This window comes from Neolamprologus multifasciatus, chromosome 7 (assembly GCF_963576455.1).
Source record: "Neolamprologus multifasciatus chromosome 7, fNeoMul1.2, whole genome shotgun sequence".
NCBI classification, from domain to species: Eukaryota; Metazoa; Chordata; class Actinopteri; order Cichliformes; family Cichlidae; genus Neolamprologus; species Neolamprologus multifasciatus.
In genome coordinates, this window is record NC_140445.1 from 7,675,233 (window position 1) to 7,696,550 (window position 21,318).

The 21,318-nt window shown below is 38.5% G+C and overlaps 1 protein-coding gene and 1 long non-coding RNA gene across 3 annotated transcripts in view; both read right to left on the minus strand.

The window, feature by feature from the left end:
• Positions 1 to 21,318, minus strand: part of ranbp10 (RAN binding protein 10) — a 41,871-nt gene that overhangs the window by 13,154 nt on the left and 7,399 nt on the right. For both annotated transcript variants that reach the window (XR_014874846.1, XM_085164682.1), the window contains exons 2-5: positions 18,394 to 18,505; positions 12,216 to 12,268; positions 2,072 to 2,239; positions 1,926 to 1,948 (exon numbers count right to left, since the gene is read on the minus strand). Coding sequence is in view for 1 of the 2 variants with exons in the window: in XM_085164682.1 (XP_085020808.1) it covers positions 1,926 to 1,948; positions 2,072 to 2,239; positions 12,216 to 12,268; positions 18,394 to 18,505 (356 nt within the window). In the remaining variant the exon portion in view is untranslated. The remainder of the gene's footprint in view (positions 1 to 1,925; positions 1,949 to 2,071; positions 2,240 to 12,215; positions 12,269 to 18,393; positions 18,506 to 21,318) is intronic.
• On the minus strand, positions 2,544 to 12,209 carry LOC146513682 (uncharacterized). The gene is made up of 2 exons (XR_014874848.1): positions 7,929 to 12,209; positions 2,544 to 7,881 (listed from the first exon to the last, which is right to left on the minus strand). It is a non-coding gene; the product is annotated as an uncharacterized LOC146513682 (long non-coding RNA).

Below are 21,318 nucleotides of genomic sequence, written 5' to 3' on the forward strand. Positions count from 1 at the left end.
CAAATCTCATAAACCCATATTTTATTCACAATAGAAAATAGAAAACATAAAATGTTTAAAGGCAGACATTTCATTATTTCACAAAAAAAAAACTAATTTTGAATTTGATGGCAGCAACATGTTATAAAAAAGTTGGGATGGGACAACAAAGGGTAGTAGTATTTTATTTTTAGTAGTACTAAAAATAAAAAGCTCCAAGTAATTTGATTAATTGGCAAGAAGTCAGTAACATGACTGGGTATAAAATGAGCATCAAAACTGTTTGAACAAATTATGGAACATTTTCAGAATAATATTCCTCAATGTAAAATTCCAAAGACTGACAATATATCAAAAAATTGAGGAAATCTGGTGAAATCTTTGTGCGCAAGGGGCAGTGTTGAAACTCTGTAGAGGCCTCTCTTTAGTTCAAAAACTGAACACATTTGGTGAATATCGTCTTGATGCATTCTCAAATATCCAGGAAAGTAAATCTCCAAAAAGTTGATTCTGTTCATCTGGACGAAGCGTTTTGTGGGAGAAACGTTTCATCACTCATCCAAGTGACTTCTTCAGTCCCAGCTGACTGCAGGTTTCCCCAAATCTTATAAACAGTACATTTGCATAATGACTGAAACCAGCCCACTGAAGGAACAATGGGCTGGGAGGTTGTTTATAAGATTGGGGAAACCTGCAGTCAGCTGAGACTGAAGAAGTCACTTGGATGAGTGACGAAACGTTTCTCCCACAAAACGCTTCGTCCAGATGAACAGAATCAACTTTTTGGAGACATTTGGTGAATAGAAAAAAATCAGCACAGAAGATCCAGGACTTTTGAGCACCCTGAATGCTACATCAGACAAGATTGGGACAATATTCCTCCTCAGTTTTCAGACTGTTGTTAAAAGAAGAAGGGATGCCACGCAGTGGGAAACATGGCCCTGTCAAACATTTTGAGAGGTGTTGCTCCCATCAAATTCAAAATGGTGCATTTTGTCAATTTAAACATTTCACATGTTTTAAATGTTGTGTTGTGAATAAAATATGGGTTTATATGATTTTCAATTTACTGCATTTCATATTTATTTGCATTTTACACTGCGTCCCATCCCAACTCTGCAATGTGTGATGAGCTGTTCATGGCAGTTAAATTGTGACAGGATGGAAACACTGATGGTGTCTCTCTTGGCGGAGCTTTAATGCTAACTAGCTGCACACGTCTGTATTTTAGTGGCTGTAAACAATCGAAATAGTTCTTACATGAAACTGCTCAAAATAAAGTCTGTGGACTTTTGATGTAACTTGGTCACAGTTTTTGAAAAGAAACATTAATGCAGAGTTCCCCAAATGTATTTTTGTGCATTAAAGACCACGAAGTGCAAATTTGTTCTACAAAATTAAAAACTTGCTAACTGAGTAACTCACACCAAAACGATCTAGAGTAAAAATACATAAACTTGGGTTTCCCAAAATCAAATGTCATCAAAAGCACTTTTGTTATGGAATACCTCAGGTTCCATAATAGACAAGAGTCACTGGGTAAACAGCTGTTTGTTGGTTTTTTGCAAAAAAACAAAAAAAAACAACCCACTAACAGGATATGAAACTAACATCAGCACTCAGATGAAGGCTGCTTGGGTTAGATGCTGTTTGGTTTCTGCGTGTACAGCTACTTTGAACTGTGAAGACTGTAGTCTAGTTTAAACCAATCTCTCCAATAAAATGTTTTTTTTTCCTTTTTGAAATATTACAGTCATATCAGCCACTGGATCCAAAAACACAGAAAGGTTTTCTGACCCCAAATGGCAAAATAAACTGCAATTAGATGGCCAGCTGCACAGTTGATATCACTTACACGAAACAAAAATTATTAAAATTGGGCGTATTAATAAAAGGAAAGTGCTGAAGGGTTATGATGGGAAAACATGGCTATAATGAATACTTACTGGGAGGTCTGTGAAGGCAACACCTAAAGTACAGAAAGACAAACCCAGTTAGAGTTAAGAACGTACACACACATTGGTTCCAGTTGATGCTAAATGACATTCTATCAATTAATTTAAAATAAAATGATCTTAACATGTACACCAACCTAAACTGATGCCATTTTTGGTGTAAAAGCAAGTGTTGTTAATGAGGTTGACGCAGCAGCCAATTACATCACCCGTGGTGAATGTCGGCCCGTATGGTTGGCCGGTCCCAGAGGAGCAGAAGGAGTGTCCATCATCTCCATGGTAACCGTATGAGTGCTTGTCCCATCCTAAAATAGGACAAGGATTAGGATTAGTTCTTGCATCTCATACTTGAACCATGTGAAAAACGTGTCAGTAATCAAAACCTCGGTGACAAACACACAGTCTTACTGCTGCACGCATAAATTGGGAGCAGCTCAGTATGAAAAGTATAAGCAGCTGGGGTGAAGTGGCTTGCTTGAGGTCACTGCTAACAGGAAAGAAGAGAGTTACTCATTGACTTCAGCAACTCAAATTTTCCCATCTGACTGCCGCTGCCCACAAGGCGGCTCATAAAAACTGACACTTTCTGAGTCTGCAGGCCGTCCTCCCGGATGGCCAGCAGGAGGACTTTGTCTGTGTAAAGAAACTGGTGAGTCACTGCCAACAGGAACAGCAGCACAGGAGGCTGCACCAGAAGACTAAAGGGCACCAGGGGAAGAGAGGAAGATCTCATGATGTACTAATTACATAAACCCATTTCTTGTTCCTGCTGGTAGTGATGTATGTGTATACAACAAAGGTGAGTCACTGGTAGCTTATTAAGGCAAATGAGTAAGAACTTAGCATACAGTGCAATAAATTCTATATTTGTTGATTTTTTTTAAGTTTCTACAGATCCGTAATTTCTACAGATAAGCAGAGTGTTAAATTCCAGGCTGATAACGGTGCTTAAAACGACAGCCAAAGCTGAAACCGATGTTATTTTTCAGTTTCTTTATTTTTGAAGATTTTTTTTATCCTTTGTATCAAGTCAACGAAGTCTGAAAATTTAACACAACAGATATGTATCTGCTTTCGTTATCGGTAAATACCATCCTATACGCTGATATCAGTCAATAAGGCTAACATCAGCCATTACTGCTATTTGACCCATGTATCAGTGCATCCCAAGAAATTTCCTAATAACATGCTAAGAAACTTCCAAAGAAAAGCCATCTACTTGAGTCCTAGGGATGGGGAAGCCAGCCAGCCTAATCCCTCTTATACACTCTCGTTTTACCATTGTGAAATAATGTTTCCAGTGAAATAAAATACCAGTTGGTCACATTCCAATTAACTGATTCATTTGGACTTGAGAGCCCTTTGGATTAACCAATATGTGCTTGTGACACAGCACCAACAGTTATAGCTATGTCCACAAGCTTCAAACTACATTTATAAACATTTAGCATCTTAGGCTTCTGAATTAGAAACCTAACATTTGCTAATTAGCAGTGCATTTACAGTTGAGGCTAATGTAACCACACTAAAAAATAATAGTGCCAAATGACAGAATGAAAAAGTTAATCCTGAATCAAATATTAAGTACAAGATGGTTTAAACTAAAATTGACTAGCAGTTGCTGACATACATTGTTATGGACCACAAAAAGACACATCTTATGCCTTCTGGGCTCATCGTGGGACCACTTGGGAGGATCCAGTAGCCCAGGCATGCAACCAAATGTTTTAGTGTGTCTACAGCTGACCTCATAGACTTCTGTAAATCTATATTCCACAGTTTTTCAGAACATTCAAGAAGAAACACTAAAAAGTATATGTGAAGGACACTTTACAGAAACTTTTATTAAAAACTATTACACATGTAATAGTTTTTAAATTGCAACTGCAATGGGTTTTCTAGGGAGTCCACTTTTTTTGTGTGTCTTTCCACATCATTTATTTCATCAGTAATGTCCAGACAGTTACTCCCACTTTGCTCAAGTCTGCCTCTTCTGTTGCAACTAAGACAAGGTAGCTTTCCTCAGCTCTCGTGTGTAGCCAAATATAGCACCGCAGGGTTCTTGGGTATTTCATAACCTATTATCAATGTTAACGCTACCCATATGTCATCTGTTTATTTTGTAATTGTCAAACATTCACTTTTCCCAAAGCAGCCTCCAGCGTGACAGTTGTATGGTGCTTTAATATCTACAACTAGTATTAAAGCACCCGTGTAATGACTTGCATCTTTCTAAGACACTCAATTTAGTTCCTGTCTTGCTACAGCTGCCCTGTTCAAAAATACTATTTCCCATTTATCTCTAATACACCGTGGATCCCACTTTACCAGCAAAGTTCTTGCAGTTACAATATTGCTTAAAAAGGTTTGGGATCAGTCTGAACAGTCTTTTTTTTTTTTTTTTTTTTTTAAATCTAACTTAATGCAAGTTTTTCATGATAAAACTACAATTTGAGTCTGATTACAGTCTTAAAATGCTCCTAAAAAAGCAGCTTTTTGTTTAAATCAATCAGACATGTTTTAAGAAATAATGGGTATTCCCTATAGGAAATTGCCCAAGAAAACCTGAAGATTTCATACAGTGGTTTGTTCTACTTCATTCACAACCAGGATAATAGAAAGAGAAGTGGCACAGCCCAGTCCACAATTCAGAATGAAGACGTTGGAGATCAGCATTTCTATTTTGAAAAATAAACATAAAAACAGATGCTTCACAGATGTGGTATGAAGGTAGTAACTACGGTTGTATGACTTTATTTATTAGAAGATTGCTCTGATGAGTTCTCCCTTTTGAGGGAAATTTTTAAGAGTGCAACTGATCCTACCATGGATGATGTTGTCAATGCACATCAGGTATCAGCTGTACTAACTATTCAATAAGAATTATTAGATGATAAACTTGCGAGGTCCCCCTTTGTTTTACAAGAAAAATGTTCGCCTCCCCCCTCAAACATTTAGTAAACAATTAAGCAAATACAAGTAACCTGCAATAAATTACAGGTAGTAATAAAATAAACTACTAACTCTTTTACGCTACGTCCACACCTACACGGGTATTTTTGAAAACGCAGCTGTTTCTGTTACTGTCCCTCCATTTAGAAAGGCAGAGGCGTCACGGTGTAATTATTTTACGTGCACTTGTTTTTTTTCCTGTGTAATAATATTCAACATTGCTATCAATACATTTTTCAAAAAATGCCTCTCTGTGCAAAATGGGTTCAAAAACATAAACAACTGTGGGATACTGTTTGTCCGTGATTTGCACCAAGGGAACAAATCGTGGCAGGAACGACCTGATGTTATTTGTATCCCACTGTAACTTCACTGTATAAAGAGCTAACATCTCCAAAATGTCAGGAGTAGTTAGTCATTACAACAAGTGTGTGTGAACTAAAAATCAGGAATGTGGGATACTGTTTGTCCGTGATGTGCAGAGCCCAGCGCTGCTCCCCACGAAGGGAAACACAATTCTGCAGGGGAGACCTACCTCGGCACTTGTGCAGGTGAAACCAAAGGGAAGATATGCTTCACCATATTTTCTAGTCTTTGGCTTAGAATGAAGTTGGTTTGGAAACATATTCTGCGATGCTTCATCTCCTGCTTTGCGTTTGAGTGGGCGCCTCGTGCTAGCAGTGTCCAAGTGGGTTTTTTTTCCCCTTTTCATACCCCGCCCCCCCCTGCAATGGCTCTGCACCCCCCCTAGGGGGAGGGCCCCACAATTTGGGAAGCTCTGCACTAGTTAGCCTAGTGTGCTACCGGACAACTTGCTGAAAATGTGCTTCAGTACATTTCTATTAAAAGTTTTCTTGTTTTTATGTTTTACGTGTTGTTTGGAATCATTACACAAGTAAACACCAAAAAAATTAAGTGGTACAGTATAACTGACAAAAGTGGGACCAGCAAAGCCAATAATCCAAGGCAATAACAACCCATATGACCCTTCAAAATAAAAGTATATGCTTTACACATAGCTTGGCACAGTATGGAGTGCTACAGACTGCAAGATGCAACCACCATACAGTACAGTCTAACCTAAATAATTCTATACCGCTCTTTGAGAGGATGTAAAACGACCATATAGGATGAAATGTCTATATTATCCTACCTGTCTAAGACAAATAAAATGATACTAGTATTGATCTGTTATTAATTCCTGTATCTCTTCCAAAGCTAAAATGCAGTCTCATACTGTCTGAGTGAGAAAGTCACATAGATCACCGCCTCTTTGCCCGAGTGAATTATATCAGCTGTCTGGTTAATCGCACAGACTTGATCTAAAGTTATATGGAAGTATTCTTCTATAGCACAAGGAAAATTGGTAAACGTCACAAAAATCAGACCTTGACTTTAACTCAATGAAACCTTAAGTTTTGCATGAATGGCTCAACGTGAACTGAGCACCCTGAAAGTGACCTGAACCGGACTGTGTTCAGCTTCAGCTTTGTTGTGTTTCTCCTCACTTGCAGCTTACATGTTGTTGCCAAAAAGCAAAGCAGGGTTAGGAAAAGTAGGTCATGGGTGAGCCGAGATATTAGATGCGTACTTGTATGTGCACATGTGTGTCTGTGAGCATGTCATAAAATACTAGGCTCAGCTGGACATGCATCTTTGTATCTGTATCCTGTGCATTGGGGTATTTCTTTCAACTTACACAGCACATATTGTCCTCTGTCCCTCCATGTGTTTTTTGTGCATAAGTGTATATACACGTGTGTGTGTGTTTGTGTGTGTGTGCGTGTGTGCGTGGTGAGGTATTAGATTAATCTGCTGACAGGGATATTGCCTCTAAAGCCAGGCTCGCTGCTCCAACATGCTAATGAAATGGGCAGGCCCCCACAGCAGGATCAGGCACAGAGGTCAGCAGTGGAGAACATTGTACTATCACAGGACGCACAAACACATACACAAGGACAGTACTTTATTACATTTTTGATGTATAACCATAATTCTAAAAAAAACAAAACAGAAGAATTAAACAGAGATATGTTATTATTTCATGAAAAATATTAGGTTGTTTTGAAAATGATGGCAGCAACATGTCCCCCCAAAAGGGGGCACCCGGGCAACTAACTATGCTAGCTGGCAAGAGGCCAGTAAAATGATAGGGTGTAATAGAGCATTGGCATGAATTTCACAGATGTAAAAACGAGCAGAAAAAACTAAATTTGGATTTTTGGAAACATGAATGCCATGTTTTCTGATTAAATAGAAAAATGACCATCCAACTTGTTACCAGCACTAAGGTCAAAACTGTGACAAAATGCATTACTGACTATGGAATTGGCAGCTTGCACATGTGGAAAGACATCAATGCTGAAAGATATATACAGGTTTTAAAGAAACATGCGCTCCCACCTAAAAATGTGTTTTTTTTTCAGGGAAGGTATTTCATAATTCAGCAAGACAATGCTAAGCCACACTGGATTCATAGTAGAAGAGTCCAGGTGAAAAATTGGCTTGTTTACAGCCCAGATCTTCAGTCCAGCAGCTGATCTCCTCAGTTAATATGTACGGACTGTTGTTAAAAGGAGAGGGGATGCTACACAGTGGAAAACAAAGCCCCGTCCTAAGTTTTTAAGGATGTGTTGGTATCATTAAACATTTGATATAATTCTTTTAACACGCAAGTTTAATCTTCTATCATGTATATTACTGTATTCTGTTTTTATTAACATTTTACACAGTGCCCCAGTTTTTTACTTACTTGAGTAAAATCTGAACTCACCTTTTACAAAATTTATTTCAAATCCAATAATTTTATAAAAATGAATATTTTACATTAAAAGAAGAAAAGAATATGATTTATGTGTGGTTCCAGATCCCATAAAAAATGAACATCCACAGTTATGATGTAAAGAAAAACCACAGAACCACATGACCCAAGGTAGCTCCTGCCGGCAGTGAGGACACAAGTAATACCTACACAACACTGGTTTTACTTTAATTTCTGAGCAGTTAAGAATTTTGTTTTTAAAAAAGAAGAAACCAATTGACAAACATATATTTATTAAATTTCTTGGGCTTTTCCTTTGGCCCTGATTAAAATTTCTCTCCTCTGAAAAAAAGAAAATCCCTAACTTAGAATATTTGCAGTTCTATAAAGATGCATCTTCAAAGATCTGAAACTTTACAAGCATGAAATACTCGCTCTTTTAACTGACTTTTCAGAGATGCTTGAATCTTCAGTTTCAGCTTTGAACTCTGGTACATCTGACAGGTTTTCTTTTTTTAAGATTTTTTTTTAGCACTTTGCCTTTCATTAAAGAGATGCAGCAGAGACAGACTAGAAAAGTGTGTTTTTTGTAAAGCAGGCAGGGCAAAGTCATGCAGCAAAGGTTGAGCAGAGAGTCAGCTGCTGAGAGCATTTTTTAGAAAGTGGTGTGTGCCCTAGACCAGCGGTCCCCAACCTTTTTTGCACCACGGACCGGTTTATGCCCGACAATATTTTCACAGACCGGCCTTTAAGGTGTCGCGGATAAATACAACAAAATAAAACTAGTACCGGTACCAAAAAAAAGAAGATTTATTCATAACCCACATGAAAAAACCCAGGAAAAGCGAGTTAACGATAAAAACATTAACAAAATAACGCTGAAAACCGATAAAAACCCTGAAAACCATACATTTCAGACCTGAGCCCCAACTCTCGCGGCCCGGTACTAAATGACTCATGGACCGGTACCGGTCCGAGGCCCGGGGGTTGGGGACCGCTGCCCTAGACAATCAACCATCGGGTCACCCCATCAGACAGAGTTTTAACAGGATAAATGAAACCAGGAAAGTGTGCTATTCAGCATAGCAATTTCAAGACCATAGCTTTCAAAACTTAGTTTTGAATCTTCTGATTTATGATGGTAATTCCACCTCACAGGGAACTTATATAACACTTCAGAGCTTTAACTCAAGAAGAATTTCTGAGTGCAAGATTTTCAATTTCACAGGTCTGATACGGGTGTTTTTTGCCATTACTGGCTAAAAAAGTTAAATACAACAACCTTGCAATAATTGCTCCCTTGATTAAGGATGTCATATTCAGTATTTGACAAATAAGTGTTAATTTAGCAGTTTGATCATTTTGGATGTTGCAGTTTGTGGGCTCAGTTCTATTGCATTATAATAACTGGAATGTCTAATAATGTTTCCATTCAAAATTAAAATAACAGAAACACATCTTTGCACAAAGACACCTTCACAATCACCATACATATACACTCACAGCACATATAGAACATTATACACTTCACCAGCACACACACAACATGTGCAACATGCTGTGAAAGTGTGCACAGATGCACGGATGAGTGGGAACAAACATAAACACTGAGCGATGCAATCAGTGAAGCCCAGGACACACAGAGATAAATCTCCACAGTTTGGGACAAACACACACGGACACACAAACACGCCGAGTTAGTCCGAGTTAAGGCAATCATCAGTAATCTGTGTACCAGGGCTACACGCCATCTGTAGTAAAATCCTAGTTACAAAAGATACTTTCATAACTGATCTGTAACCAGTTGTGAAAAAAGCATCCATCCATGCAACGCTTTTCCACATTGTTCCGGGCCTTTGTGTGACGTCTAACACATGCGAATCAAGAAGAGAGGAGAATGAGGGATCTTTGTGTATGTGTGCATCTAGACTCTGCTGAACTGGCTGCCACCAGCCTCCACAGCATTCCACAAACCTCAGCCACCGCACAGATCTTAACCATTCAATAAGCAAATAGCCCCACACGGGCCCTGGTTGGGGAGAGGGAAGGGGCTTAAGTGAGGTTATCAGCAGCTAAGTGGCCACTATGTTTCCTCCTGTGTCACCGGAGGTTGCTGGTTGACCATTAACACACGTCCAGATAAAACAAAACAATACAAAATAATTCAGTGGAAAAGTGGAGGACAAGGAATAAAACTGATATGTTGACCTCCCATATGAATGCATTGCCTACTGTCTATGTACAGCATTTAGACAATAAAATGTTTATGTGTTAGCAGACAAAGGCTTGTTTCTTATTAAATCTTTATAGCAGCACCTTTGTTCTCGGGATTATAGAAGTGACTGCTGTCTGAGCTGTTCACACACGTAAACAAAGTTAGCAGAAGTGTAAGACAACTGATTTGTTGAGTAGGAGACTTTTATAAACAACTGATTTCATTAAAGCTGCAAGTGTAATTCTCCACAACTTTATTGATCTTTATTGTAGGAATCTAATTCTTCTTGATAGAAATAAATACTAAGCTAGGTGAAAACTGGTGGAAAATTCAGTGAGTAATGATGATTTTCATTGTGGGCTGACCAGAAATGTACATTATGTGACATGTCATCACTGTAACAATATAACCACTGCACTGAAGTCACAGACAGAATAGGCTCCAGTCACACAGGCCTAGAGACCAGTTTATGAGCTCAGCATTCACAGTAGAGAAAAATGTGTATTCACTGACTGGTTGGCAAGTGGCTACTGGAAGTTGCTGGCTATCAATCAATGAAAGTTGGGGTAACCATTCACTTTCAAAGTAAAAGCTGTACATTTTGGAATGTGTTGGTTGCAGTGGTAAGGCACAACTTTTACTCTGAAGGTGAGCATTCTCTTTTTCGGGTTTGCATTGCACTTTTTAAACTTCCACCGCGGCTTGGCGGGTAGTTGGCCAGACAAGTCGGCATGTTCCATGCAAACTATGGCCATCTACCTATCTAATGTGTCCACAAAGTGAAGCCAACATGCAAATGCTTTAAAGCTGCATTCTTCTGAGTAACCATCGGGGGGATTTCTGTGTTTGCCGTGAGTACAATGGTACTGTCTATGCTTGAAGTACTAGATTTAACTGAGAGGTAACTGAGCTAAACCAAATGCAAGATGGGTACAATGTTTTTTTAATGTTTTTAAAAAGGGTCCAATCACTGCAGTTTCTTTATTATCTGAAAGCCCCATAATACATGATGTAAGGTGAAACTGCCTATGAGGACACCCTTAGATTGACACAAAACACAGTCGTTGAAATCTTTGCATATAGTAGTAATTTCACTGGGTGTTGGCTAAGGCTCTGGACCAAAAATAAACTCGACATAAAATACAAACGAGCAATCTGTCATTACAAAGTAATAAGTGGATCACCACGAGGGTGCAATAAGTCCACGTCATCTGTCACTGATCTGTATGACAGCTCAGTAACATGTCCTGACATGTTCTCTACTGCAGCCGTCAGACAAACTGCATCTAATTACAGCAGAAACCCTGAGCATCATCCTCTCCACCTGTTTTCATTCCTGCATCTCAAAAATGTTGGTACTTTTCCAGCTTCTGATTTATACTCAAAAATCAATTTCTTCTTCATCCCTTTCATCCACCTTTAGTATATTCCCTCCACACATGCATCCACATTATCTCCACTGCTACTTTAGCTCTAAAAATATCTCAATCTCCTAATAATGAACCCTTTACCAGGGTTTGCAATATACATGAGAAAATAGAAACAAGGCTAAAGTAAACAGTGTCAGTCTTTGATTGTAATCTAAGCCTGTAAGGGCTGGGGGTTAAGGCTGTTCGCCAGTAAGTAATTAGAAAGGTTCAAGGTTTTGGAAAGCCCCTCTGTAGCTCCTTCATTGTATTGAGTGTACTGTGCTGTGTGTAATCAAAATGGAACAAAAAAAGAGTGACGCGGGATGTTCATCTTCCCAGCCAGCCAAAGCACCCGTCCACTCTGACTGCTAAGTGGCAGAAATGCTGGCATCAGATCAGCAAGCCAATGTTGTTGGTGAACAATGGCATGATGATGCTCTTGCCATACCATGGGTTGTTGAGTAAACTAGGGAATCCTTATTTAACCCTATTTTGCTAACTACTCCTAACACAGACCCCAAATTGTAGGCCTACTATCTTTTCATTAGATATTCTGACAGCTATACGCCCACCCACATTCATCCATCCATTTTCCTAACTGGTTATGCATCTTAGCTGGGACACATCCCAGCCGTCTCAAGGTGAAAAGCAGAGTACACTCTGGACAGGTTGTTGGTCCATCGCTAAAGTAAAGAGACAGACAACCACACACACACCACTACATCTTCTGCCAATTTAGACTCATCAATCAATCAACCTAACATTCATGCCTTTGAAATAAAGACAATTTCAGAGCAGGATATTCAAACCTTGCATCTTCTTGCTAGCCACTGCACCACTGTGCAACCTTGACTATAATATATTCATCAGTATATCTAAAAAAAAATGTCTATCTTTTCAGCCTACTGGTTATAATACAATGACATTATTCAAGTTGTACTCACCAGGCAGTCTGTTCATGTTGACTCCCTGAGCAGACAGGCCAATGCCCATGTATCTGCACACAACAAGAGACAAAAATATTAGATTTACATGTCATTACTGAGCGTCCAGTACATTTAAACACTCGGATCAGCTTCTTCTCAAATCTTTAATCCAGCTAGCTTTGCAAATTCTGAGCTGATGCTCATATATTAACGAGGGTTGGCAGAAGTAGAGTGTCTTCAGATTCTTCTGACTAGTCATTGTGATTTACTGAGTCCATGAGCTGAAACATCCAAAGTGGCAAACAAGGATAAGCAGTTGGTCTGCATCATTTTCATGTAGACCGGCTTAAAATTACAGCAAAAAATCTTTTTACTCATTTGAACAAGTCAGCATTATTGCCACTTGAATGCATTTGGCATATTACAAAGTAGTAATAACATAAAGATCAGTAATAAATGCCTGCTTTGGGCCACGTGGTTGGTCTTATTCAAATGTTCCATGCTTTTCAAATAAGTTACATTTACAAAGTAAGAGGAGTAAAAGACACATCAGTCAAGTCTACAAAAATTTAGGGCAGCAGGGCATGTGTGAACACAGCTTTGCAGTGCATAGACATGCTAGCATCTCTGTGATGCTGGACTTTGTCATAGCAAGCTTTTGTGCTCAACAATAATAGCAGGTAAACTTAAAATGCACCTGATGCTGGCACAATATAAAAAATTAAGAGATCACCAAAGTTATTCAGCTCTCACTTATGTCTGCATTGATTTGACTGTTATCTAGCGTTGGAATATATAATGAAAAAGACTAAAGGAATACATCAGCGGGTTCCATCCTTCAAAAGATGAGAACAAAAATATCTGCACAGAACTTTGACACTCCATCCAACAGATGCAGAAATATTTCATCACCAAAGCAATGAACAAAAAGACTGATGCACTCTCTCTCTCTCTCTCACACACACACACACACACACGCACGCACGCACGCACGCATGCACACACACAGCCGCTAGGGCTAACATGCAAATCTATTAATATGACTTATCACATCAATGAAATAATAATGAAAAAGAAATACGTAGACATAAATTTTAATCAAATTTCCCCAGTTTTAGATTAAAAATTTGCAGCAGCACAACGACCTACAACAAATAAAACATCTGAAGAGAGAAAACCAAATAAAAACAAGATTATTTTTAGTCAGTGCTCTACAATCATTTTTCAGTCAAATTAAACCAGTTGAGTGTCCATGTTAATTAATCCTCTCTCTGCTTTCTAGATTAATGTGGCCAATCTGCACAAAGTCAGCAGCACTTTTTTTTTTTTTAAACCAAAAAAGCTTTTTCCAAAGACGGTTTAATAATTCCACTAGTATATGGCTAAGAAAGGTTTTGTAATAACCAGTGATGATGAAACCAGTAACCAGTGACTAAGCCATTGAAGCAACTCAAATCTAGTCTTTTACAGTGGCTCTATTTATACTTATTTTACCAATGCTGTTTCCTTTACCTCTGACAGATATTCTTCACTTCTTTCATTTAATTATTAGTGTTCAATTTTATGTTTATGCAAAATAGGTTAGCCTTAAGTTTCTGCAGTGGTATAGCTTGCCACTCTAGGCATGGTACCAATGGTTCACTGCAATATTTATGCTATAAAATATGCACAATATTTTTTATTTTAATTAAATGACCCACAACAACTTTTAATGATATTTATGATAATAAACATTTTTTGAGTATACATAGACTACCAGTCAAATATATGAAGCATGTAGCAAAGAAAAAGAAAAAAAATGATAATAAACGTGTTATATGTTAGATTTCTGGCAGTAGCCACCCTTTGCTTTGTTGACTGCACTGCAAACCCTTGGCCTTTTCTCAATGAGCTTCATGATGCAGTTATGCCTGAAATGGTTTCACTTCACAGGTGTGCCTTGCCAAGGTTTCTTTGTGGAATTTCATAATAATGGGCTTGGGACCATCAGTTGTGTTGTGCAGAAGTCAAGGTTGTCAGCTATGTACCAACCTATTTGACAACTGTTACAATTCATTTTATGGCAACAACCAATCTAACTAGCTAACTGCTACACTAGAGCAGCGGTCCCCAACCTTTTTTGCGCCACGGACCGGTTTATGCCCGACAATATTTTCACGGACCGGCCTTTAAGGTGTCGCGGATAAATACAACAAAATAAAACTAGTACCGTACCAAAAAAAAGAAGAATTATTCATAACACATGTGAAAAGACCCAGGAAAACAGAGTTAACGATAAAAACGATAACAAAATAACGCTGAAAACCGATAAAATCCCTGAAAACCATACATTTCACACCTGAGCCTCAATTCTCGCGGCCCGGTACCAAACGACTCACGGACCGATACTGGTCCGAGGCCCGGGGGTTGGGGACCGCTGCACTAGAGCATTTCAGTAAAAGTGATTTAATTCATCTACATCTACGATAGCGAATAAAAAGTTGGAGTTCTATTTAGTTTCAGTGTAAGCAGCTTGAAGCAACCCAAAGCAACAGATCCACAGCTTAGTTCTGCTACACATGACGCCACCTCATTCAAACTGAAGGATTAAAGAGCATTGAAGTCCATGTGATTTCTGCTTAAACCAGTTTAGATTGATTTAAAAAGTTGTAGACAAAAGCTTTGATCCAGTTGATGAGTCAAATCATCGACTTATAGGCTGCAGCCCAACAAAACTGTAGAGATACACCAATCAACCGCCCAGGGATTGGAATTGGCTCATATCAGTGATCAGGAGGTGACCCTCTGATTTCTCAAGGCAAATAGTCATGCACACTTACAGCCACATGCTAACATATTGTTAGCATGAAGGCTCTTTACTGTCAATGAAGACACAAAATCTGCCAAAGTAGAGTCCGTAGGGTACCAGTGTGGAAAACAACAACAACAAAAAAACAAGCTAAAGCTATCCACATGTTAGCAGTCAAAGGGTCAAGGTAGTAAAATTATTAAAGTGAGTGAAAAAGGTATATGAGTCAGTATCCTGTTATCTGGTAAAATAAGCAGCAACTCATTTTCAGTTAATTATCTGATCCCCTTTCCAGTGTTAGAGCACTTTATATTTCAAAGTTGCCTCAGTGAGAGAAGATAATGTAACTTATTACACTTACTGCATGGAAAGTTCAATAATTTCTTTTATTCTGGAAATCGCATTGAAGAAAAGTTTGTATATGCTGTCAGTTCTTACAAAGAAAACTAGAATCATAAAAATGAGTATTTTCAGATTACACTAATACAAATCTGGACTTGGACAAGAAAATTACAATCAAGATATCTCTACGAAATTCTAATCAATTCAAATTCTTGAATTTAGGGCTTTTTCTCAGTACTGTCTGAGACCCGAGATGTGAGCTTATTTTTAAGTTTCAAAACGACTTATTAGCTTATGGGTGTAACTTGAAATGTATACACAGAGTACATGTTATTCCCGTGGCATTCCATGACACATCATGCAGCTTCTAGCTGCCTAAAAATGAAAGCCATACAAACATATTTTGCATCACTTCTTTTGTATGTCTAGCTGTTTAACTGGAAATAGGGAGTATTTACTGTGCAAGTTGAATTTTTTAAATGGAGAGGTGTTTCAGCTCCAATCAAGTCACAAAAGCTGACTAAACTGACACAAGAGCTGCAGCCTGTCAGCATCAACGGGGAGTGCGTGGAAAGGGTCTCCAGTTTCAAGTTTCTGGGAGTGCACATAGACACAGACCCCCAATGGAGCTCTAACACCTCTGCGGTCTTAAAGAAGGCCCAACAGCATCTCCACTTTCTGAGAATCCTCAGAAAAATGGAGCTGAAGAAGGAGCTGCTGACCGTCTTCTACCGCTGCTCCATTGAAAGTGTGCTGACGTATTGCATCGGTGTGTGGTTCTCCAGCTGCACCACAGCACACAGAAAGGCACTCCAGAGGGTCATCAATATGGCCCAAAAAATCATTGGACATCCTCTTCCCTCCCTGAAGGACCTGTACAGCACTCGCTGTCTCAAGAGGGCCCGCAGCATCCTACGGGACGGTACACACCCAGGACACCGGGTGTTTAAGCTGCTGCCGTCCGGCAGGAGGTTCAGGCTGCTGAGGTCCCGGACAAATAGACTTAAGGACAGCTTTTACAACAGGGCAATAGCCCTGATCAATGCAAATAGCTGACCTGATTGGCTACCTCCCTGGACTTTTTTAGGGGGGAGGTAACAATGTTTAAAACAACAATAACAATAATAATATTTATATTTATAACAAGGTGCAATAATAATTAATGTGCAATAATAACAGTGTGCAATAAAAATACACTTATTATACTGTGTTGTGTTGTTTGTGTTGCGTTGTGATGTGTCATATCGTGTCGTGTTGTGTTATATGTAGTGCCGACGTAGGACAGTTTTCCAATTTCATTGTACTATTGTACTATGTATGACTGTGCAATGACAATAAAGAGTTATCTTATCTTATCTTATCTTATCTTAAAAGAGAATCTGAAAGCCAGACATTTAACCACATGGCAAAATAATTGAAGAGACTAACCTAACACTTACTCATCAGCAACCTCAGCAATCACTGAATTAGCTGAAAGGCAATGACTCTCTTTTGTGCTGTATGGCCTCATTTGACAATAAAGATCTTTGCATATTCATTTACATATGGAGTTCATCTTTGACTGTTTTATAATGTAGAAGTAAATTTGCCATTCAGGTCCTTCCAAAGAGTCCTGGAATAACAGAACTAAACTGGAGGAACTTTCTTGCTGTTAAATTCCATGTGGCAACTTTTTCAGCAACAGTGCACAACGTTACCTATTCTAGCTGCCAAACTGAAGCAAACAATTCCAGACCCAGTTTATCTAGGAGGATACGCTTGGTGAAATAGACTTCTCTTAGTACTTTAAAAAAAAGTATCAATTTGAAAATCTGTGTGTGTATGTCTTCCTGTCTAGCTATCTTTGTGAGGACCGAAATCTGCATTCTACTATACTTGTGAGAACCAACAGTCACTTATGAGGACACACTCACCGGTCCTCACAAGTTTGAAGGCCTTTTTGAGGCTCAAAATATGGTTTTAGTGTCAGGGTTACAATTAGGTTATGGTTAGGTTTAGGGTAAGGGTTAGGCATTGATTTTTAATGGTTAGGGTTAGGGTAAGGTGCTAGGGAAACCATTATGTCAATGAAGGTCCTCACTAAGATAGCTGAACGGGCTTGTGTGTGTGTGTGTGTGTGTGTGTGTGTGTGTGTGTGTGTGTGTGTGTGTGTGTGTGTGTGTGTGTTCTGATTAAATAATCAATTCCCACAGGGCCATGATGAAGAGCCAGTCTGGGCTCAAAACGTTCCATATTTCCTAATTCTGGAAATGACACCCAATTATTGTAATTCTAGGGCAACTAAGAAGAATATCTTGACTATAAGCAACACAGATCTACAATTTTCAGGTGTAGTCCCTCACATTAGATGACAGTGATGATTACTAAAACTGTACTTTTAAGGCTGGCTACTATTTTCACTGGTACAGCAGATGAACAAAAACACCCCAAGATTTTCCACTGCTGTAACTCTCTCTGTCGTGACACCAAAGGATTTGGACAGTAATATGATAAGTGATATAAAGACTGCTGTTTTGATACAGACTCAAGGTGGAAAAAACTTTGCACAACCAAGTTAACAGGTGTAAATGCAAAAAAACTGACAAAAAGGAACAAAGACATTGTTACTGACAAATTTTGCACCAGTGCTACAAATGATATACTAATGATATACAAATGATAGTATTATCATAGTATATGATAATACTATGTTTATAACCATCAAATTAAATGTTTAAATGTTAATTAAAAATCGAATTAATGTAATTTATTTCAAGTTATTAAAGTTGGCTATTTTTCTTTAATATGAAACAATAAGAGGCAGAGTTTTACACATACACACATATATAAAACCCTACTCCTCTGATAATATCCTCAGAAAACAGCCAGTGCAGTGACTCATGGACCTAAGCTTCAAAGTCAGAATATAATAAAAACTAACAGGAAATACACAAAGTTACTGCAATTTTATTTTTGCGTGGGCACACTGAACATGTTATGAATGACCCAGGAGGGGGGGGGCTAAGTCAGGTTACCATGGTAACAAAGGGCACCAACACTAAGGTTTTAAAAGTTGCATCTGCTTACCCATCTCGACCTTTGCTGACAATCTTGACTTCAAAGTAGTAGATCCCACAGGCAGCAGGGATTGGGTGTGTGGCTCGCACTGATGCTGCATCTTTGTGGTTCTTTCCATGACCTGATAAAAGAGAAATACAAGGTGTACGTGAAGAACATGGTAGCCTAATACAAAAGGACTTTAAAAACAAAGAAACACTGGGCTTGCATTTGACTCCTGATTTTCTACCAAAGTCTCATGATATGGCATCTGCTTGCAGTAGCATTGACCTGGATTCTTAGTATTTTCATAGTTTAATTAGTCATAAATTTGCTATCTGGTCAAAAAAAAAAAAAAACATATAAAAAGTAGAACCTGACTTTCAGAGACAAACACACTGACAAATAAACTTAACTTAGACTTGATGTTAAACTTAACATATAGTCTACTAACTTGTAGTGCAAATGACGTTTTCAAATGTAGATAAATAAATAGGTAGAAGTGCACAAAAGGCCACCCCCAAAACACCAGGTATCCACGGACATTGCCCATGGACTAAATTGCCTTTAAAAAGACACTGGTTTACATCTACATTTGGTTGAAACGCGGCCTGTTAAAAGTTGATCAAATTATGTTTATTTTTGTGACCAAATCTGTAGATTGTCCGAGGCACTGTGAAAGTAGAGCGCCCTTTATAACTTTTAAACCTTTTAAAGGATTTAGATATAAAAGGATGTCTTTTTGTAAATGTCTTTTGAACAGCCTCAGAAGCTGACTGTTCACCTTCAACTTTTTAACCTAATCTCAGCATTCTTCAGACATCAAAGCTTTCTTCAATGTCTTTTCAACGTCTTTTTATTAAGGCTTTTTTTTTCTGTGTGAGGAGGACTGGATAATGCATAGGCACATCTCTATAAATATGACAAAAAAATGAATGTGTATGCTCATATCTGCCTTAGTGTATACACACAGTTTTGGTTGATAATATAAACAGAGCTTTCTGCATCTGGCCCCAGGTCTTTTGCAATAATGTGCTCTGAACAGACAAAAGATAGAGTGGTGTGGCCAGAGTAACGGCAGACATGTTTGATGAAGACCAAAGGCAGCTTTTCAGAAGAAGCTCATCTAATCTGAATATGGCAACAGAAACAGCTGTAGGTTTGATAACTAACCTAACTGGCATCAGTTTTCTTATTTCCCCAACATTTCCACAAGGCTGTGTTGGGCTTGCACCACAAGGCTGAGTGATCAGTGAGGCTCAGATTGTGCTCAGATACGTGTGGATTTCTCAAATAACATTCATCTTTTTGTTAAGGTGACTTTTCTATGAATAGGTTATACAGGACATTGATTTAACACAGTCTGGTAAAGATGTAGACAATGAGGTCACAGGGCTCATGTATTTTGTCTGGACCAATTAGATTTGAGCACAACACATATTACTGTCTGTCATTCTATATTCAGATGGCTGCTTATGCAATCCCTCGGGTCATGAGAGAGAGAGAGAGACTAATATGTTCAGTACTGTTGTATAACTGCAATCTAGCCTCTACAGTAAGCATGTGCATCTCTTTCTGTTACATGTAATTGCACCATTGACTGAGCTCACCTGTCACCACACATAACAAGTCACTGAGAGCTCTGTGTGTGCATGAAATGTAGACATGCTGTAACCTTAAACGAAGCAGCTGGCTGTCAGCAGACACCTTGAGGCTGTTGCTGTTTGTTGTGTGTGAGGGGGACATAAGTGTGGTCACTAAAATAAAGTTATACATACTATAGAGTAGAACAGGAAGTTAGAAATATACTGGCTCGATGTGTTTTCATTTTTTTCAAAAAAATACTCAAGTAAAATACTCTTAGTATAGCATCACTTGTATAGGTTTACAGTAACAACACCTCTTTAACTGTGATCCTAACTCTTTTAATGATATTTGTTTTATATATTTTTAATAAGGATGCAACTATGACACTATTAAAAGATCACAGTGCCATAATTAATAATGAACTAAAGCACGTTAGAGTCTGAATTACATTAACACCATATAAAATATCCACATATGCTAGCCCATTAGTGTTTTTTAGGAAGCAAAAAGTGACAGGATGTTCACTAACACTCATTTTTGCATCTTTTTTGACCCACAAATCCACTATGCATGTTCTATCGTGTTTACACATGTGACTGGCGTGCCTGTGCGTGTCTGTGTGTGTTTGTGTGTGTGTCAGCCAGTAGTCTAATTTTAGACCTCAGTAGGTCAGCAGGTCTCTTTGGGACTACATAAATGGGTATGTGAGATGGTTACTACCGTTAACCAAAATGTCTGGTTTATAATTCTGCATTCATGCTGATTCATGCTGATTAGGCCATTGTGGTTTTTTATTTGTATTAGATAAGAAACTTAGAGTGTAACAGTGTTGTAAAGTTTGAATGAAAGGCCATGTGATTTAATATTAAAGCCCTGGCAGTATTAGACATTTCTGCTCTTGTGCGACTTTAAACCTCTCCACGAGAGTTCAAGGAGCAACTGTTAATGTCCTGTTCCTCTTCACCCACAGCACTGTGTGGCCTTAATTGCTTACTAGAATATCAGCAGTCTGCCTCCAGGGTGTATTTTTGACCACTAGCAGAGGCAAAGTGCAAAATCTATCTGTTCAATAATAGCAAGCACAACAAAGACCAAAGCAACACGTTGCTAAATGCCTCACAGTGTCAAAAGAAGCAGATGAGTCCATATCACTATGTCAACATCATAATAAAATTAGAGGATTTATTTATAGTGTGAGGAAGTACAAAAATTCTTATATGACTTCATGAGGGAATTAATGCCATTTATATTAGACCCTAGCTGACAACACCACCACCATATACTCAGTTATGATACTACTAAGCTACAGACCTTGCTAGGTATTGAAAAAAATGAATTCAGAGCTGCTTTGCTGTTCTGTGTGTCTTT